The sequence below is a fragment of the Charadrius vociferus genome, unplaced genomic scaffold, assembly GCF_000708025.1.
Source record: "Charadrius vociferus isolate BGI_N301 unplaced genomic scaffold, ASM70802v2 scaffold19, whole genome shotgun sequence".
NCBI lineage: Eukaryota > Metazoa > Chordata > Aves > Charadriiformes > Charadriidae > Charadrius > Charadrius vociferus.
The window spans coordinates 3,018,769-3,038,645 of NW_009650173.1; the positions used below are offsets into that span (position 1 = coordinate 3,018,769).

General features: G+C 35.3%; 1 protein-coding gene across 1 annotated transcript in view; it reads left to right on the forward strand.

Moving 5' to 3' along the window:
• The first annotated feature begins 11,089 nt into the window (after positions 1 to 11,089).
• Positions 11,090 to 19,877, forward strand: part of CCDC73 (coiled-coil domain containing 73) — a 57,581-nt gene continuing 48,793 nt past the window's right edge. Inside the window, exon 1 of the mRNA XM_009892700.1 lies at positions 11,090 to 11,221. Coding sequence (XP_009891002.1) covers positions 11,090 to 11,221 — 132 coding nt within the window. The remainder of the gene's footprint in view (positions 11,222 to 19,877) is intronic.

Genomic DNA, 19,877 nt, shown 5'->3' on the forward strand with positions numbered 1-19,877 from the left:
TATTACATATTGCTAACAAAGTAAAATTAACTGTATTACCAGTGCCCCCTCGCTTCCCGTCTCTGAGGAGAGCAGCCCCGTGGCGTGAGGGCGGCCATTGGCGGGAAGCCGGGGCTGGGGAGGGGGGGGCACTGTGGAGCCCCATCGGGGTAAGCCGGTGGGGGTGTGTGTGTGTGTGGTGTGTGTGTCTTGGCCTCCGCTCTGGTAGAATTGAGGGAAAACAGTGTTTTTTAAAAACGCAGTTTTTCAGCAGGGCCTGGGAGGCCCCAGTGCTGTTAATAATCTTGGGCCTGTCCCAAAGCGAGTGGTGTCTTTTCTCATTTTTGTTATGTAGGGCCTGGTCTCTTGGTTTTCATATGGGTTTGTTTATGCAGTGCCCCAATCAAATTCTGGAAATATTTCTTTAAACTGCTAGCCAGGCTGCTTGCCTCCCAGCATGAGAACAGCTTCACCATGCTACAGGCCTGTGAGGAAAATGCGTTAATAGCTGGTGCATCTTTTCTGTCAGTGCCACCTTTTCCAGGTCTGTTCTGAATCCAAATGGACAAAAAAAGTACAGGAGAGTTTCTCCTCCTTTTCCTGTGTGTCTGTCCTTGCACTTGCATGTATACTCTCGCATAGTTTATTTGACATTTATTTGCTTTGCTTGTGTCTGGCTCCCAGTGCGTTTCAGCCTACAGGTAACTACAGAGGAATGTTCCTGGTTTGAACCCGGGGTGTCTTTTGTGGTTTAGTTTCTTCTGATACCCCAGTGCCAGCTATGTGTTTCTATAGCCATGGTAATAGTTTTTAGCTGAAAAAATAACTAAATGTGTAGCCAACAGTAGAGTGCTTCAAGCTGCAAAATTTATCCTCAGGAGGAAAGCTTAAGTCTTGTCTTTCACTTAGGTATTTGAACAAATATGTAAAACATCCATATTTACTGAGTATTTGTAGTAAGCTCTCCGTCACGTTGTCTTTCACGTTTGTGGTAAAGGCTAACATGAAAAAAGCTCTAAAAATAACCATCATCGGTATATTTATATGTCATCTTAAAAGCATTGCTGTTCTGGTTTCTTATGCCTTTTGCATTCAAATTTTTATCACTGTGCCATGGTCTTTGATGCATCTTTAGAGAAACATTGTGCATTCTGCCTTCTGTCCTGCAAAAATCCTGTACCTGTTCATGTATTAGTCAATACAGTCGTGTATTAGACTGGGTACCAAAAGAGGGGGAAGAACATCTGCCTGGTTTCTGCCGTCTCTGCAGCTGTGGAGTTTTGGGGATGCTGTGGCATGGGGAGGAGACAGTAAACTCTGTCCTGGTACAAGGCTGCTCCTGTGGGAGCTGTTCCAAACCTGGTGCTGCAGAGACGTGCTTGCACTGCCCTATAGCAGGATGCGTGTGTATAGGATTAGGAAATTGTTCTAATGATGAGACAGGAATTTTTTTCACTGACAGGCAGAAAAGGAAACCATTTTCCTATCATATTATGCCCCATTGAGATGATAATTTCTTTCCTTTTGAAGCTTTACCATAGGGATCCCAAAATATTTAATAGTAATATTAGTGTAAGTTATGTTGAGGAATGGTTTGTAGAGGAAAAAGTAGTACTTTTTGTCAGATACATTTAAAAGACGAGAGGAAAAAAAAAAAGGAAACCACAAAACAGAACAACAAACCAACCTTCAGGCAAATCAGTTCTCTCAGAATATAAAATAGGTATTTCCAAAATGCTGGAAAGAAGTTAAATACTAGTAGTGCCTGAACTTGGTGACACAGGGGATTGTGTTTGCTCCTCCTGCTGCCATGTCCCTAATCTTTTGGATTAGATTTGGCCAAAAGAGCAATTTATTCTCCTTAATGAGACTGTCACGTAAGAAACACTCCACAGCTCAACATGGTTCTGACTGATGCTTCCATAGCAAACAGCCTTCTTAATTGATAAAACTAAATTTTACACATCTTTAGATTTTTCACATATAGGTATTGTTTTCTTCCATACATTCCTCAGTGTAAATCCGTTTAATGTTAGTATTATGTTATTTTGGACTGATTGCTTACTCGATGGTACTGAGTCTAATTATTTCCTTGTTTTACACTTGATGCAGTTATTTCACAACTATAACTACAAACAAGTAGCAACCACCACACTGGAATGCTACCTGAATACGTCTGCGCTTTTTGCAGTGAGTGACACATTGCAAATGAGTTCTGAAAACTGCAGTTGCTGCTTATTTTTTGCTGCCAGAGTACTTCAACTGGACGAGGAAGTTATGGAGCTCTCATTGCTTCTGATACCTTAGTCCTTGCACAAAACACGTTTTTAGGAAACAATTTCATTTTTAGTCCATGGCTTTAGCTGTAATTGTGGTGGATTAAGTACGGGGACAGCATAGTTCATTAGGTTGTCGACTAGGTGGCAGTATGGTGTTTAAAACGAAGGCAAACTGCTTTTTGAGTCAAAGACCTCTGGATTTTTCTGTGCCTGTAATATGTGAGTAAACCTGGGTTCTGTTAGTCCCTTGAACAGTTAATCTCTCTATACTAATAGGTAAAAGGACGCTGACTGAATCTTGAAAAATATTAGGATTGAAAGGTTAGGGAAAAGGAGAATTTAATCCCACATAAAAACACATTGTAAGTAGGTATACATTTTTACAGTCTTAATTAGAGTGCAACTGTTTTATGTTTTCCTCTTTTCTTAATTTGAGTTGAAATTAGTTAAGTTGTGTTTTCTGCTGATTTCTTAATAATCTTTTTTAGTTGTGGTTGAAAAAAATCTTCTGTTATTATTGACGGTCTTACCTTAGTATTGTCCTATAAAAGACAGATACAACATATTATGTAATTATTTTTGATTACAGAAGGTAAGGATACTGAAAATGTGTTTCTGTGTTTGTCATACCATCTAATCAACTTATGTGATATGGATATTTTAAATTACCTGGTTTTGAAAAATGTGGGGGCTGGTTAGCTTGTGAAAGATTACATATTTTCATCAAAAGAATTCAAATTACTGAAGGGAACCGCTTGTACTGGGGGAAAAATGCAGCTCCCAAGCAATGTAGTACTTGGACAAGCAGTTTCAATCTCTTAAATTTCATACGGAGTTCAACATGTAGCTAATGCAGACTTTGGAGTAACTGACAAAACTTCACTCTTCCAGTTACATTTACTATAGATCTTTAGTTGATGGGAGTAATCTTTACTGCATTATGATCTAAAAGGCTGAATTGAACCACTGTGATAATTGCTTGAAGCAGCTATTATCACATCAAAATCAAGTATTGCAGATTGAATAAAAAAGGCTCTCGGAGGGACTTTCCCATATGCTTTCTGGGTCATCATTTTGGTCTTCTCAGGAATGTGTTGTTCAGCTTTCCTTCTTTTTTTTTTTTTTTTTGTCATATGATGAGTGTACACATATAGTATGCTTAGCCATTATATTTAGATGGGTTTGAAACACAGATAAAGATGTTAGCCGTATCACCTTGCTCCCTAACAGTAGCTTCATTAATATGTTGAAACAGCATTGGGAATGTGGAAAAAAACAAAACAACAAACTTGTAGGCAAATGAGTAAAATGAAAAAACCAACCCAGAGCCGCTACTTCTTCACCAAGAAAACCTGAGGATTCTAACAGCTGAGGGTTTTGTCCAATATTTTTTCCCACAATTTTATTAAAACCTTTAACCTTTGAAAAGAGGGATACCACCAACCAGATTGTCTCAGATTACTAGTACCTAATGATGGTTTTGTCAGCAAAGATTCTAAGGCATATTTTTAAGGATCATTGTTGTGGTCTATTATGGAGGTAATGTTGGTCTCCCTCCTGCAAAGGACATAATACTTTCCTGAGTTTTGACAAAGGCAACTTTAGAACAAGTGTCCAGTTTCCAGAATGAAAATCTTTATGCTTATGTTGAACTTAAATGCCATTGAATTTAGGCCAGAAGCTTTTAATACCATAGATAAGGACAACTTGATGTGACTAGCAATATTTTTTCTTTGGAAAATAAGAAATAATAGCAGGTTCACAAATCTGTTCCTTGGATAAAAGGCACTCAATTGTGGGATATCTACTATATGCAGTAAATCTATTATGTTAAGTCTTCAGCTGTTAGAGCAGCAAAGAACAACATCTTTGTTTTCTTTAGTAACAGGCTATATATTATATGCTCTGTCTGTTTCAGAATTTCTGTCATGAGCTCTCTAGACAATTCTGTCCTGTTTTGTTAAGGTAAACTAGTAAAAGCATAACCTCTAACTTTAGGAAAGAGCATGAAAAAGGGTAGGTAGAGCTACTTAATGAGAAAGAGTAGATACAGCAAAGTATTATTAATCCATCAATAAAGGGATAGAGAATGTTGTCCAGAAAAGCCTTGAAGAAGCAGTCGGGTCCCACCAGTCTTCAAAGGTATATTGTTGAAACATAGATTGCATGCTGATGGTACACTATAAGAAGCAACACATGATCCAAATTAGTGCTCCAGGCTAATTTAAAAATCCTGTAGTTACAAGGTCAAGGAGAAGAATTACTGTTCACTTTCATTTAGTAGAAGAGAGTTATAACTGGATTTTTGTTTGTTATTGATGAAATAGTGAGGTAGAAGGAACCTTTGCCTGACCTGAGGCACCTGTTCTTACATTAAGTGTATGTTCACCAAACTTACATTCATGTAATATATGAATAAAAGAAGATTCTATGGAATTTTAATATAAATCAATATTTATTTAGAATTAAAATTATTATAAAGTCCTTTAAAGTAAATATTTTGCATTGACAGTACTACCTGATTTACTATAAAATTCCAATAAATTATACAATCTTCTGCATTCAAAAACCACAAGTCTGACCCATCCCTCCTCTAAATTATTTTTGATTTAAGATGGTATGACTACAAAACCACAAATATTAGATTCTTGCTGTCTTCTGGTTTTGAGCCTTTTTAAAGAGTCCAAGTCTTGGTACTACATTTTGAAGAACAACATAATTCTTTGTAAATGAAAACCGATATACTGGTATATTAATCTTAGCTTTTAGGAGCAAATTGTCTTATAAGGTTGGCAGTATACTTTTGAAAACTGAAAAGTTTGGGGATTTTTTTTTGAAAATTGATTAACTTCTAAAGTTTTAGAAGACTGAAGGAAATACCTTTTCTTGTATGATGCTATAATGATTTATAGATCATCACGATAACAACTGACAATCAGTAGATACAGTAGTATTTTAAACAAAACTGTAGAGGAGCATCTTTAAAATATCAGTTGCATAGTGGATTCCCTTCTAGGAAGAAAATATTTTTGATAATGGCAGCCTGTTGAATACAGATACATAATTTCTGTAATTGCTAGAGGTAGTGCCTTCTTTCCCAGAACCTGCCTTTTTGTGAAATGTTTAGGTGTTTGCTTTGTCAGATTTGTATGTGTGAATGGAGCTATTCTCAGCTAAAAAACCAAAACGGTTCCCAAAACACACACAACCTAAAGGGAAACAAAATAGAGAATTAAACCAACACACCTCATTCAAGAGAGTGTGTTATATCCTGTTATCTGCTATGTGTTCCTCATGGGCGGTGTACACCACTGTCAGCACTCTGGAACCTGCAAGGAGCTCCTGGTCTGGTCCTAACCTGCCGGCATAACTTTTTCAAAGCTCAGATGAGTTGCATCTTCTGAAACTGTACAGATGAATTGTGGGTGGGAAAATCAAGTGTGTTGGTTGGATGCGGGTGATGTCTGGTGTATTGATAGGTAGCTGTTTTTCCTAAAAGGATGGTATATATTCTTGTTGGAAGATGTGGGTTGGAGGAGAAGTATTATAACCTTCTATTGAAAATGAAAAATAACTTATTTTTCTATACATCCCTAAATTGAAAAATGATTTAAGACAACATCAAACATAACTGCCTACAATATTTGTCAGCCTGCAAAAGTTTAAAAATAAATAACCCTACCCTCTGAATCTAAAATGGCGGGGGGGAAGCGCCAGGTGTGATAAGGAGAGTGCTGTCTTCAAATATGTTTTCTCTTTTTATCCAAGTGAGCCCAAGAACTTTAAGATGCTGTAACTCTCTTGATTCAGTAAAATAGGTCTTAACCCACTTAAACATTTACATGATGGATTCTTAACAAGTTGGTTCTTACACAATGTAAGAACCTAGATCTACATTTACCTAAATCTTAGGTCTACACTTTAGATTTCTTGTCTCTTGTTGTTGCTACATAGGCAATGTACCAAGTTGTCTTATAGTCCAAATTTTATGGCACTCTGTGCCAGTAGGTTATCTTGTTATGGAGGAATCCCATCTGGGTTATGCAACCAAGGTGTGAGACAGACATGATGGTTGGAATCTGTAAAATGATGAACACCTGCTTCTTTTTTTTTTTTTTTTTTTTTTTTTTCCCTAGTGCTTTCTGTTAAGCTCTTCCTAGCATACTCATGTAGTCTGGACTGTTATGCTCCTTTGGTACAGCTGAATGCTTGTTTTCTAATTTCTGAACTTATATGTAAGTTATAACCTTATAAACTTATAATAGAATTTAAGCATTTATCCCTTTTAAAAAAATTAAAATAAGAATGATTTCAAGTCAAACCTGGTTTTAGTTCTCTCCAATAAAAGCAGGTATTTGAACAGTATCAAAAAGACATTTCCTTGGAAAGTGAAAATGTATATGTGAGACTTATTATTTGGAATTTTATGAACCGGACAGTGCCTCTAAATGTATTTTGGTCTTTAATAATCGTAAAAGTAACCTTATCCTGTGTGGGGTGATTACTTATTTATTTTTAATACTGATAACATCTTGTATAAATCTTAGTCATACTATGCCATTTCTGCATATAAATACTTTTTAAAAGAATTTTATCCAAAAGTGGACAGTATTCTACACTCTTAAGTTTAACATGACAAAAATCTGGAGCATACTTATTAAACTGTAATCTGACTTGTTGGTTCCACAGCATCACTAACATCTTGAAAATACAGTAGCAACATATTCAGATTTAAATTCTAGCCCTTGACTAGACATAACTGTATGTATGTGGATGTGTTATGTACCTGGATGAATTTGTTTTGATTGCATAAACTTTTGTACTGTTTTTCACAAATAGTCACAGAAGTCTTTCTTACAGCTAAAACGTCAGTTTTAGTGGGCTGCACCTGAAGCACAGGGGTGATAGAGTTGGTTCTTAACTTGCGTGTCTGCATCTGATGAGGATAGCCATATTTTTGTAGCCATCACTTTGATCAGAAGTTATTAGACTTAAGCAAATAAAGTTCTCCACTAATGTTTTCATTCCTGTATTTCACCATGAACAGAAGTTGATGCTTACACTTCAGTGTAATTTTTCTGGTGGTAGCATTTGCAAACACTTTAGATTATCTTAAGGCAGATGTTTTGTCTGTTTCTTGTGTGTATGTAAGTGCTATAAACAAACAAAAGAAAGCCAGTAATTATTTGTCAAGGATGGTACATGCATAAAAACTGATTCAGCCTACATTGAAATGCCACAAATTACACGGTTTCTAAAAAGTCACTGCGTGTTGTGAAAATGTACTTGAAGAGGTTTTTGTATGAAAAATTATAGAATTCTTCACCCATGCAGTATTCAAATGTGTTAAGTCAAATAGTAGGGGGAATGTATTTCAAAATAGTTTTTTAAAGGTATTGCTATGAGATGCACTTCTGGTGTTTGAGTGTTTTAGTTAATATCAAAACCTACAGTTGTTATTGTGGTAAAATGATAGTGTGAAATTGATGCTGTTATACTATAACAATAAGGACGTGACTCATGTATTTTATGTACACATGCATTCAAGTGTAGTGACAAATGGCTTCATGCTGTGTGATTAAATGCATATTAGCATTTGCCCTAGGCATTTGATTATTACCATCTTTACTTCATTACATTACCACACTGTATGGCCATATAATTTATAAGATAATACAGACATCACTTTGTTGCTGATAGGAATTATTCTGTTTTATGGATGGTGTCCTTTAATTTTGCCTTTCATGGATTATAAAATTGGTTAATATCTGCTGAAGTGAATCACTGGAGAAGCAAATAAAGATGTTGGCCTCAGGTCACAGTGTCATTTGTGATACTGGCAAAATCTTACAGCCTCATTTATCCCTGTACATGATTGATAACACCATGGGTTAAATGGAGAAAGCTTTGCTTCCATTAAAGGATCATCATGAATGAAGACCTCCCACTTAAAAGTCAGGCATGATGAGAAGACAAGAGACTATCTACAGGTCAAATTAAATAACTTAAATAATTTAAGTGGAATGACAGTGTAATTTGTTCATTCTGTGTTATTACCCTGACCCCTATCAGGCTTATAGGCTAACTTACTTTCGAGTGTAGGGTATTTAAGATGTAATTTTTAATAAGTGCTTTTCAAAGATGTAAAGCCCTTTATGACACTTAAAATTGTGTTAAAATGGATTTTATAATGTGCTTTTTAAAAAGTAATTTTTTGTCCTTATTTTGTTAAACATAAAACAAGTACTAAGAAAGCAAATGCAGTAAAAGCTTCAAAATAGGAACTTTAATAATTTTTACTTTAACTTTTAGATTGTTATGTATGCTCTAAAATTTTTTTGTTATTTTACAGGTATTCTGACAAATACCAGTTGGTAAAGTAAAATGCATCTATTTGGGCGTATCTTTGATTACACAAGATTTTTTTTATATATTTTCTGTGTCAAAGGACATTTATTAGTTATCCTATGTCTTTACAGTAGCTCTAGACAATTGTATTTGTGTGTGATATTGAAAATAGGCATTTTGTCAGTATGTGGCTGATATTTTTGAAGTGTTTAATTTTGTAACTTTATATGTTGTCTCTTTTTTGTTTCTAGTCAAGCATAGTGTAAACTATTTGGCAGGTAACAATGTTCTTTGATCTCTGTGGTGGAAGAGACCACAGAGGTGTCTCGCACTCAGCTTGGAGGAGGAGGAGAGGGAGCACACGTAACAATACTGTACCTTGCAGTTTTCAGCTTCAGGCTCTGAAGCAGTCTCAGGAAAAGCAGTCTGAGTACAAATTGCCTATGAGAAAATAGTACTTTCACAATGAAGGGGTGGGTGAAGACTCAATGAGCTTCACTCAGAAAAGCCTTTATCCTTCCTGCATGAGGTGAAGCCTTGTTTGTCAAGTGCTCCTGCTGGGATCAGTGAGCTGGGAGAACGCCCGTGGATGCCTGAGGCCCATTTTCTTCCATCCCTGAGAGTATAGCATTGGTTTGAAAATATCCTCCTGAGAAAGTGCTTCTGTGATGGGAAAGAAAATTACAAACCCCAGTGTGTATCAGTTAATACACATTCTTCTACCAGATCACTTGAATGGTTATTTCATAACCAAAGTGCACTTCCTGAAGTGTACCTGCCTTTGTAGGGTGAAGCCCAGAGTTATGCCATCCTTTTTCTGTGTCAAGATTTTCACAAGCATTCTTATTTCCACCACCACCACCCCTGCATTAACACAGGCTAGCAGGATTCTCCATTTGGTAGCAGTACTGTCTGGCAGAAATTCATCCCTGTAGAATCCCCCAACTCCGAACCTGTAATGTCAGCTGGCAGCAATAGAATTAGAGCATGCATCATGTCTTAACATTGTATTTGCATTTGGGAGGGTCTGACTTCATCAATTCTAAATTCCTTGGCTAAAAAAAAATAAAATAGTAGCATGTTTTTTTTTTTTTTTATCCTAATGCTTGACTTTGGGGAGGGGGTGGGGGGACACGGACATGACACAAACCAAAAACTAGGCCTAAACTGTGTCTAAAATGTATGCAGATTGGCTGCACAATGCCTGATTCATGTTGGCACATTGACAAAACAGATTTGTTGCCTGAAGTGGTACATGTTTGTACGTGGCTCTTACTCAGACTTTTATTTGCTGCCTCTTCAAAAGTCCTTCAAACATACATGTTTTGACACTGACAAAAGAACTTATACAGATATTTCATATTGAAAAGTTCAGTACTAGTCATATCTTTTAAGATGGAAGACAAAAATGAGCCCGATTTCCCTCTTTTTAGCAAAACCATGATTTCAGGAACTTAGAATAACTTCTGTGGTGGGGCAACTAAGCAGGGAAACAATCTATTATCCATGACCAAGCAGCTTAAATTTGATCTATGTTAGGGTTTTATTTAGACAACAGCAGAAAAAGTGGTAAGCCCTGATTTGTGGTTGTTATGGCCCCGTGATACAGACCAGGTCTCTGTTCTTCCTGCAGGAATTCCTTCCTAAGGGTTCTGTGGCAGTGGCCAGGTCAGTCATAACTCCTGTGCTCTACCTCTTTAATTCTTAGTCCAGAAACACACACTGGGTGTCTCTGGGAAGAGATAGAATTATGTATTCTAGTGGGCTGGTGGAAATTCAGTCTCAAGATTAAAAAAAATATAATCTGGGAAGTACAGCTGAAATACCATCTCCGATGTCACTAACAAACGTGCTTTGTCCCTACAGAGGCACATGGGTCTTATGTTATCATAACTCCTTGCTTGACAACAGTTGACGTCGCTAGCTTAGAGTAAAATATTTTGATACTTTGTTTTGTGGGACTAGAACCAAAAAGTTTTCCTGTTAAAATTCAGAAGCAGAAACCATGAATATTACCTTTAGTTCATAATTTTAAGCCTGTCTGAAGGTCTCCTTTAAGATTGAGCCTGTTTTGTGATTATTTTTTTTAAATCTTGAAGGCAGGTAGTTACTTTTTCACGGCTTGATGTGTTAATTGCAGTACCTTCATGCCAGTGCAGGGCAGTAGGTCTGGAAAAAAAAAAAAACCTGTACTTTTTCATGCTCATCACAGTCTGTATTTAAAACTAAAACCAAGCCAAAAATAAAGAAGAAAAACAAATTAACGTGGTGAATTAATGATAAAGTTGTTTGTTTTCTTTTACAATATCACACACTAATTTAAAATGAAAATATTGTTAATTGTATAGCGGTTATAACTGGTATTTTTACTCTTTGCAAAAAGAATTTGCTTCCACATTTGCAAGTTTTACAGTTTGAATATTCTCTTAAAGATAAACTGGAGGGAAATACATATTTTTATTTTGCAGAAACAAGTTTGAAGAATGGATGAAGATTTTAAAGCACAGGCACTTGACTCTACTCTTCGAAGTCCATCAGAGACATTACTTTCCATTCGACTGTTAGACTTTAAAACAAGTTTGTTGGAGGCAATAGAAGAACTGCGTATAAGAAGGGTAAATATGTTTTATTGTTTTCAGTGTTTCTTTGTCTTATTTCTGTCTCCTTGTATGTAATCTTAGAAAATGCTGCATAAGTGTGGGTAAACTTCATGCTATATTTTAAGTAATTGACCAACCAGGATTTTGTTTAAAAATATCATGGGTTTAGGCAGTGCCTGTACTAGAAATTTCTCAGTAGACACCACAAAGACAACAGGGTTGCATGGGAATTAATTTGGCTTTCCTGTAATAACGTACAAAGTGGCTACAGTTTGTCACCAGGCTATTGACAAAAATGATCGACATTAAACTTTTGTATATCATTGTAGCTCTTCTTTTTAAGAGCAGCCTTTGAAACAAAAAGGAAAGACAGAATTGAAGTCATTGCCAATTCCGTAAGTCTTTCTCATTTCATCAGCTGATTTACCATTTGCCAGGAAGGCAGTGATTTTGACTTATTTTTTCTGTTTACCTGTGCTTTTCAGAATTACCTAAAAGGGCAAAAAGCTACTGTGATAACCAAATCCACTTTAATTCACCATTCTTAAATCACTAAACTATTAAGTTAGAGCCCTATAATAATATCATATTGAGTATTGGGGGGTGGGGGTGTTTTGTTTTGAAATATGAGTTGAATCATCTTGTAGTACTAAGGTAAAATTGTTTCTGCACTGTTGAAGGCAGCTATGTTTTGCTGTGGTTAATTTCTCAGTTATATTTTTCTGTGGTTACTTTTTCAGTTGTATGTATGTAAACATTTGTTTCTGTTTCTCCCCTTAGTGTTTCTGAACGGTTGTATTTTTTGAAAGACCTAAAGTATATCTTTCTGCATTTGATGAATTTGACCTGTTCAAAAGATGTGTATTATTACTTTTAAAATATTAGTATTGATGACGTGCTTGATTTATGTTTATTTTGATCTAAGTTAAATGCTATAATCCTCTCTTTAAAAACCATAAACAAAAGAATGACTGCCATAAAAAAAAAAAAAATCCAAAAAAAAAGCTGCATGATCCTACTTTCTTGGTGCGGTATTGTTGAAATTCACCACCATCTGGTCCCTAGACTTGTGTTAAAATAGTAGTATTGAGTCTAGTCTAACTGGTTTTATATTAAAAAATAAAGACTAAATAATTTAACTTTTATAGTAATTGGAGTGTACTCTTCCTATAAGACCTGTTAGTTGAATTCCATCTACATTGTTAACTTTGCATTTTTAATGCACTTGGTTAGTGCTTAAAAAGTTTATAGAGTGCCAGGGAGTTTCATCTTCGGGGGATTTTCTGGGGTTTTTTTGTTTTGTTTTTTTTTTTGTCTGTTCTGTGTCTGCTATACTGCAAGATTGTGATTTTATATAAGGTTGCCTCAAGAGGGAGAGCAATTTTTTGGCTTAAAAGTATTTTTAGTTTCAAAATTCATGCTAATGTCAAGAGCCAATTCCATAGTTAAGACATGGCTCTAAATTTCTAAAACGTCTGTACCTTCCTTCACCCTAAAATATATATTTATTTTTTTACCTGTTTGTAGTTAGAAATTTAAGCTAAAAAAAAAAGTTAAGCATTTTACAGCTAGTCAATTTGAAATCTTGAAGTGTCCCTGAATGCATTTTTGTTATTTGCTTTGCTTTAACAATCAAATCAGGGCTGCTTGCTTAGTATCTTTGAAATTTTGAGTATAAAACATTAATATTTTGAACAAGCAAGAGTTACAGAACAACATGGCTGTGCTGGTGTCCTTCATTTTTATCTTTTTAAATAGAACTCTGTGTGGATATTTTTTCTTAAAAAAAAAAAAAAAGCTACAAACTCCTCCCCGGATTTTAGCTATGAATCTCTTTTATTCAATCAACATGAGGTTATTATGTAAATTTTTAATCAGCCCTGAGAGAAAGGTAGTGCTTAGACCAAAATACAGCACTTAGTCCGAGCTTGTCTTGCACTGTGGTAGTTTTTCCATGGACAAAACCAAAACACACTAATTTAAACTGTCATCTGCTGCATAAGAAAACAAAGTAAAAGTTAAAGTTTTGCTGGTTTCTTACTGCTTTTGCCACTTCTTTTCCAAGTTGCTTGTGAGGCTCACAGTAGACTGATAGCCCGATGGAGGCAGTATAGGCAAGGATAGTGGATTTTACTCTCAATTTTGTCTTTGACCTGTGGCTTGACCTTAGACAAGATATTTTACCTCTGTTTGCTTCTGTTTCTCTTCCCATTGTTGGTATTGCTTGTCACTTAGACAGAAGTCTCTTCAGGACAGGAACTATCATGTATTTTGTGTTTAACAAACTGCCTTGAATGGTTGATTGTACTGCAGTATAAACTCAAATTAATAAAAATAAATTTGCAGGTGAAATTATCTGTGCAATGCTAGATGGATAAGAAAATAAACTCTTGAAACAATTGAACATTAAAATACTTTGAGAGACCTGATACAATCCATACTTGATACCATAAGATACTATTTTAAGGTAGAAATTTAATTTTTCTGAATATGCTTATTTAAATAATGCACTGAGTTACTTCAAATCTATTTTTCACTTTTCTTGGTTGAACATATAGCTGTAGTTAAACTCTCAAAATAAAAATAATTGAGAGGAGTTGCTCATAGTAAGTGACTGTTCTGCTCTTTTACAGATGAAATCCCATTTAATGGTAGCTGTGTATGTTTATTCTGTTCAATACAGTGCTTAAATTATTTTACTGGATACAGCTTCACTCTGTTCCTTTGGCTGTTCATAGAGTCTTTTTTCTTAATATGGATTGCCTTAATATGTATGTATTTAGAAGTTACAAAAAGTTGTATTAGTCTTTCCCCTGCCCCACAGGGACTACTTAACTTTCCAAAAGAGTTTGAAGGTCCTTCTATTTTTTTGCTAGTTTAGCTTTTCCACTCATCAAGCCCCATCAGCCCAGTGATTCTTTTGTGGTGGATATCCCATTCGCTTGTTCCAAAGTCTGTCAGCCTTGCTCTGTAATCAGCTGAGTTAATTTTGTTGAGTAAGAAGAGACGATCCTTTTCTTAAGGGATAAATATAGTCAATTTTGACAGTATGAAGTTGCAGCATAGTAGCTCAAATTGGAAGTCTTTAATGCTTTCTGAAGTACAGTGCATACAGGGCTACTGTCCTTAGGTTTAAGGATAATGTTTACAAGGACAAGAAAGCACATATATTGTGTATTGAATTATTTGCTTTCTTGTCCTAGATACAAAAAAATGTCCTTAGCCAGAAAAGCATGTAACCATAAGAAACCAAGGAAATTCTTCCTTACTCCCATAGAAATGTATTCTAATAGCCTGGGGATAGGGGTATTTTTAACAGTAGTTGAAGCAGTGTAGGTGTTGATTAGATGAACACAAGAAAGATAAATCTTAGTGATGATTTTAAAATTTTACTAATGTTTTACTTTGGTGCCGAAGACAAGTTTCAGTGATCTGTTTACATACCTGAAAACAAGCATCTATTGAGGCTCTTTCTGCTGTTAACTGGAACATCACAAAATCTGGCTGATACTATAGATTCTGTCATTTTTGCCTTGAGTTTATTAGATTTGATACTCTTCTGTTGAGTAAAAATTACAAAGAATAAATTTTGCTCTTTTCTCTTTGAGCAGTTATGATATAGATATAACTTGGTAGTACCCATCTTTTAACTAAAATACTTTTTAAGAAATGTTTTTTCCAGCTCTCAATTTTTTTCTCATTTCTCACAAGGTAATTTTTCTTTACGATGAAAGAAAACTATGTTGTATTAAAGAACATTAGAGTTGCAAAGGGCATTGAGTTTACCCATAAAAACATTTTCTATCTTCAAATAAATATTTTAATATAGGATTCTTTAAATATTTCCTTTGAGAATCCTGGACAACCCACCCCCACCCTGAATTTTGTTAATTGAAGCCATATTGTCTTGTTGTTATTGATAGGTACCATCCTACTATTTATTGTCAAGCACTACGTAAAACTTCTCCCTTGCTTGAGCCAAAGGAGCATGTTGACATAGCGGGTAGTATTAGAATCAGCCACCAACAGTGGGGATGAGATGTCTGATTTGCCAGGGAATTTCACATCTGTGCTCACAGCACAGGAATGCGGGGTCCCAAGACTTCTGGAATCAGTTCCATATTGTGGACAGGAATATTCTTTAGAGGCTAGTTGGTCCTATCACTTCGCTGTTACTGACTCTGGTCTCCTTCCCTGTGACTAATGCTCTTTTTCCCGTATTTCTTTTCCCTGTTTTTCTTAGTTTCTGTCCCTTTGTCTTCTGTTCTGCCTCCTTCTGTTCTGATGTAAATTAGACCTCCTTTTTGTTCTTGCTCACTTTCACACTGATGGCCAGTGAGCAGTCATTGAGAAAGAAAATACAAGAAGGATATTTATGTACTTATTTGCTAAAAGAGGCAAATCCTGAATCATGTCTGTTGTCATGACACAGACTTTGTAGCTCTAACAACAGTCACCTTGAGTTTTTTCTAGTTGTTCTCAGAAGCTGTAGCTCACCCTGGTGCTGCAGAGATGATGTGCCCTTCCTTTCAGATCGATTTGAGCAAGTTTATCTCCATTGCTCTTGCTCTACCTTTGCTATGGCTTTGGCTGTTGTAATCCAAGCTCCTCAGCACAGTGGCCTATTTCTAGGTTTTCTTAGAGGGAGGGCATGAAGGAGCTTTGCTTGCCCTTAACTACTGTCTTCCATTCCTAAAATGTACTTCTGCTTTCCGGCAAGTATGAATGGGTTTGCACCACACAGCATAGCACCATACAGCACATTGTAGCTCAGGATACCTGAGCTGTTCTCTTCCAGAATGGAAGAGATGTACCTAAGTGTGCAGAGCTAACTCATCTATTTAGCAGTGTTTCACAGATAAGATGGGCAAGTGGAGTTCAGTATTGAGGTGAAAATTGGAAGTTTCAGTATAAGGTTAGTATTTGGAAACATCACTTGGGCCCAAAAGGCAAATTGGTTTTTGAGATATTAAGTGAAGAAATTTAATGAAAGGGAAACAGAATAAAAAATCCTAACAGTCTTATAACTGGATTTTCTGCCTAAGTTAGGGTACTTTTCAGCAAAATAACGGAAACAAGGAAAGCTGAATATTAAAAAAAGAAAAAAAAAAAGGTGGATATAAAAGAATAAGCAGTACTGCAGTTTAAGGATCTCATGACTGTGACATACACAACAGTGTTATAAGCTAGCACACTGCTTAGACTTGAATAACTTCTGTGTTAGCAAATAATGTGGCTTTTGATTAGGAACTGATTACTTGGAGAGAAGAGTATAAGTATCAATGCAAGCATTTAAAGGAATATATTTAAATAGATGATATTTATTTAAATATAGAGCAATCTGCAGTGAAATCAAGGACAAAGCAATAAGAGTTTTCTGAGGAAAAGAGGTGGTTGATTTACATTTCTATTTGTCTGCTTCTGAAAATTAAAAGTTTTTGAGAATAAATTCCAAATATATGCTTCCTAAAGGTTTTGATTAACTGTCATGAGTATTAAGATCCAAAAATGTATCAGGAACTAAAGTCAGAATAAAGCTGTTATAAATATTTTCTTTCTTATTAACATTGGTCCTGGGAACAAATCTTAAGAAGAATATCCATGCAGTCTACTAAAAGTTGTACTGGACTATTTAGTTCACGAAGGCTACTCTAATTATAGTATGAAACAATCAGAAACTGTAGTTTCTGTGAGTACTATTTGATTGACCTGCATGGGAAATTGGACGTGCAATTTTGTAGGAGGTAGATTATGAGTTTGAAAAAGATAATAAAAGTACCTAGCAGCACTTTTGGCTGCTTGGACAAGAGCCAGCTGTACTGTGTTCCTAAATCTGTTCAGGGTCAAGAATCGAGGGGGCTTGACCAATCCACAGCCCATCTTGTAAAACTACAGCCTGAAGCAAACACTTTAAAGAAGGCATGACACTTTCTAAAGGTTATAACGAGTAAATAAACCATCAAATTACTCCTCTTTTATTGTTATGGTAGTCTTTTTTATAAAAACACTTAAATCCATGTAGTCCTAAGGCATCTAATAAAAAATGAACACTTGTAAGGTTTTGTGGTTTTTTGATACCTCATCAAAGTTATATACAATGTTATTCTCCTCAGTATAACAAAAATGTTTTTGTCTTATTAAACAGCTGGTGGAACTTCTAAAAAAAAAAGTGCTTCACACAAGTTTTAAAAGCTTTCAATTCAAAATGGGTAAACTATAAATGTCCTTTGAAGGAAGTAAAAATGATGGATAAGGCTTATAATTGTTAGCTGTTTCACATGAGAACATTTTTATCATGTAATTGTCATTTTCAGTTTAAGTATTTATGATGTTTATTGTTTTCAACAGTAGTTACATGTATACACATTTTTGATAGCTTCCAGAGTTTCCTTTATAAGTTGGGAGTAAGTTGGAGGAGTGGTGTTCACTTAGAACTTTGGTTCTTATCCTCTTTAGTATTCAAAGCAAAGGGCTCACAATGGGATTTAATGCAGTTTTCAAACTTGTGTTATTGTATTTATTTAGTTAAATGTAAAGTTTTCGGTATGGATGTGGGAGTTAACAATTATAAATGTCTTAAATTTTAACATGATATTTCTTAGAACAATTATAGAATTTTAAGTATCTGCACAACAATGTATTTCTGTATTTTATTTTCAGTGTTGGCATTAGGATTTAAAATACTTACACCACTACAATTTTAAAATATGTATATGCTTGATTACAAATAGTCTGCCAGTTCCATTGTTTATAAAATCTTTTTGTTGTTTCTTACTAAACTTTTTGTATACACCAAAGGCTTGGTTTCATTTAGGTAACTACTGCATTTCGATAAGCCCAGTCTATTTGAATTGAAGTTTTCTTTGTCAAGAATTTGTAACACTAGTATCTGCTACGTTGCTCCCATTTAAAACATTACATTCTTTTCCCTTTATTTCTTCATAAGTTTAATATGGATAGATACTTGTTGATCTCCAACAACCATTGAAATTAGTGATATATTTGTCATAAATTTTAGTGAGGTCAGAAACTCAGTGCATATGTTAAGCTTTTTTAATCTCTGTTACTGCTTTATTTTCATAGCAGTGTTTCTTTTCTGATGCTAGTTGCAGTTTGAAGTTCGGTTTGTAAATGCTCTAAACTTGAGCTTTTGGCTTATAACAAATACACCAAACTAGATGAGTTTACAAAGAAAAGAGAGACAGTTATATGCATAGAAGCTGAAGAAATGCAGTAATCAGTGTGATTAGTTTGCATGTTTTTAAAATATATACTTGAAAAATTAGCTAGCATGCTATGAAAAAGCATATTAGGACTGAATTGTGCAGGCACTTCAAGTATTCTGGGGGCAGTTTTGCTGTCCATTATGTTGATCTAAGTCCGTGCTACATCTCCTGCAGCAACATGTCACTGTTGCTTCTGTTGCACTGGTACAGATACTTGGGTTTCCTGAGGCTCGATCTGATCCATGAGATAGCTGGCTACCTCCTTCTCCCTGTTTAGTTGTGCACTGGATCAAAATTCTGGTTTTATCTGTGAAATACCCTTACATATGCTAGGGCCTGTACAGGGGACTCGTAGAAGTTTGTAGTCAAGAGTTAAGGAAGAATACTACTGCAGTGCATTTGGATTAGTTTAGGAGTAATTTACTCTTATAATCCTTACTTCTTACAATTTTGAATAATGCTTTTGCTAGTAATATATAATTCTAATAGCGTTTGTTGCTTAGTGGCATAAATTGCTTAAGATTGCACTTCTATAAGAAGCTGTAAGCCAACCTCATTTGTTTTTATCAATCCAGAGAAGTTAGGGGGATGTATTTGCTTTCAGTACTTATAGATTAGTATCAGAAAACAAATTCATTGCAACGCCAAAGTACTATTTGTTAAAGCAGAACTGGAAAGTATTGATAATCTTTTAAATTTTTATTTATTTATTTTTACCATAACGCACGTAAAATATTTAGGTCTTTATTCTGTTGGTACATATTAGAGAAGCAAAACTAAAGAACTTTTCTCTAGTTCTCTGTGAGCCAAATTTTAATTTTAAATGTATATTCAGTATTTTGTATGTAAAATTCACGTGCGAAAGGCATATTTTCAGATCCTGCAAGTAACTCTTGAAATGCTTAGGGGTAGCCTCCTGTGGATAGAAACGTGTGTTGTTTCTGTCCGCACATGTGTCTGTAAACTCCCTGTTAATCAAGGAAGTCGGTTTTGACCCTAAAACCTGTAAAAGATGTCAATGTCAAAACCCAAATTTAAATCACCTTGGGACGAATTTTGCCATTTTGTTTCTATGGAAAGTACTGTGGGACTATGGATGAAATACTATACTAGCTGAGCAAGGGTTGCAAAATCTTCTTTAAAACAGTTTTGCACAAATTGTTGAAGAGTTGTAAATATCCTTGCATCAAAAACTTGGCACACTCATTTGTACTGGGTTTAGGAAAGAACTGCATTCCTTAAAGATGCAGCATACTTTATTCTTTGCCAAAACATTTGTATCATCTGCTTCACTGTGGAAGGAGAAAGACCCTCAGTTTGCTCTTTCACTATTTCAGAAAATTTATTACTTCATCCAGAGGTTGTTTGTTTTTGTTTTTTTTGTTTTTTTTTTTTTTTTTCTTACGGTAAGTAATATTCATTCATGGTATTGCAATTCAGCAGAA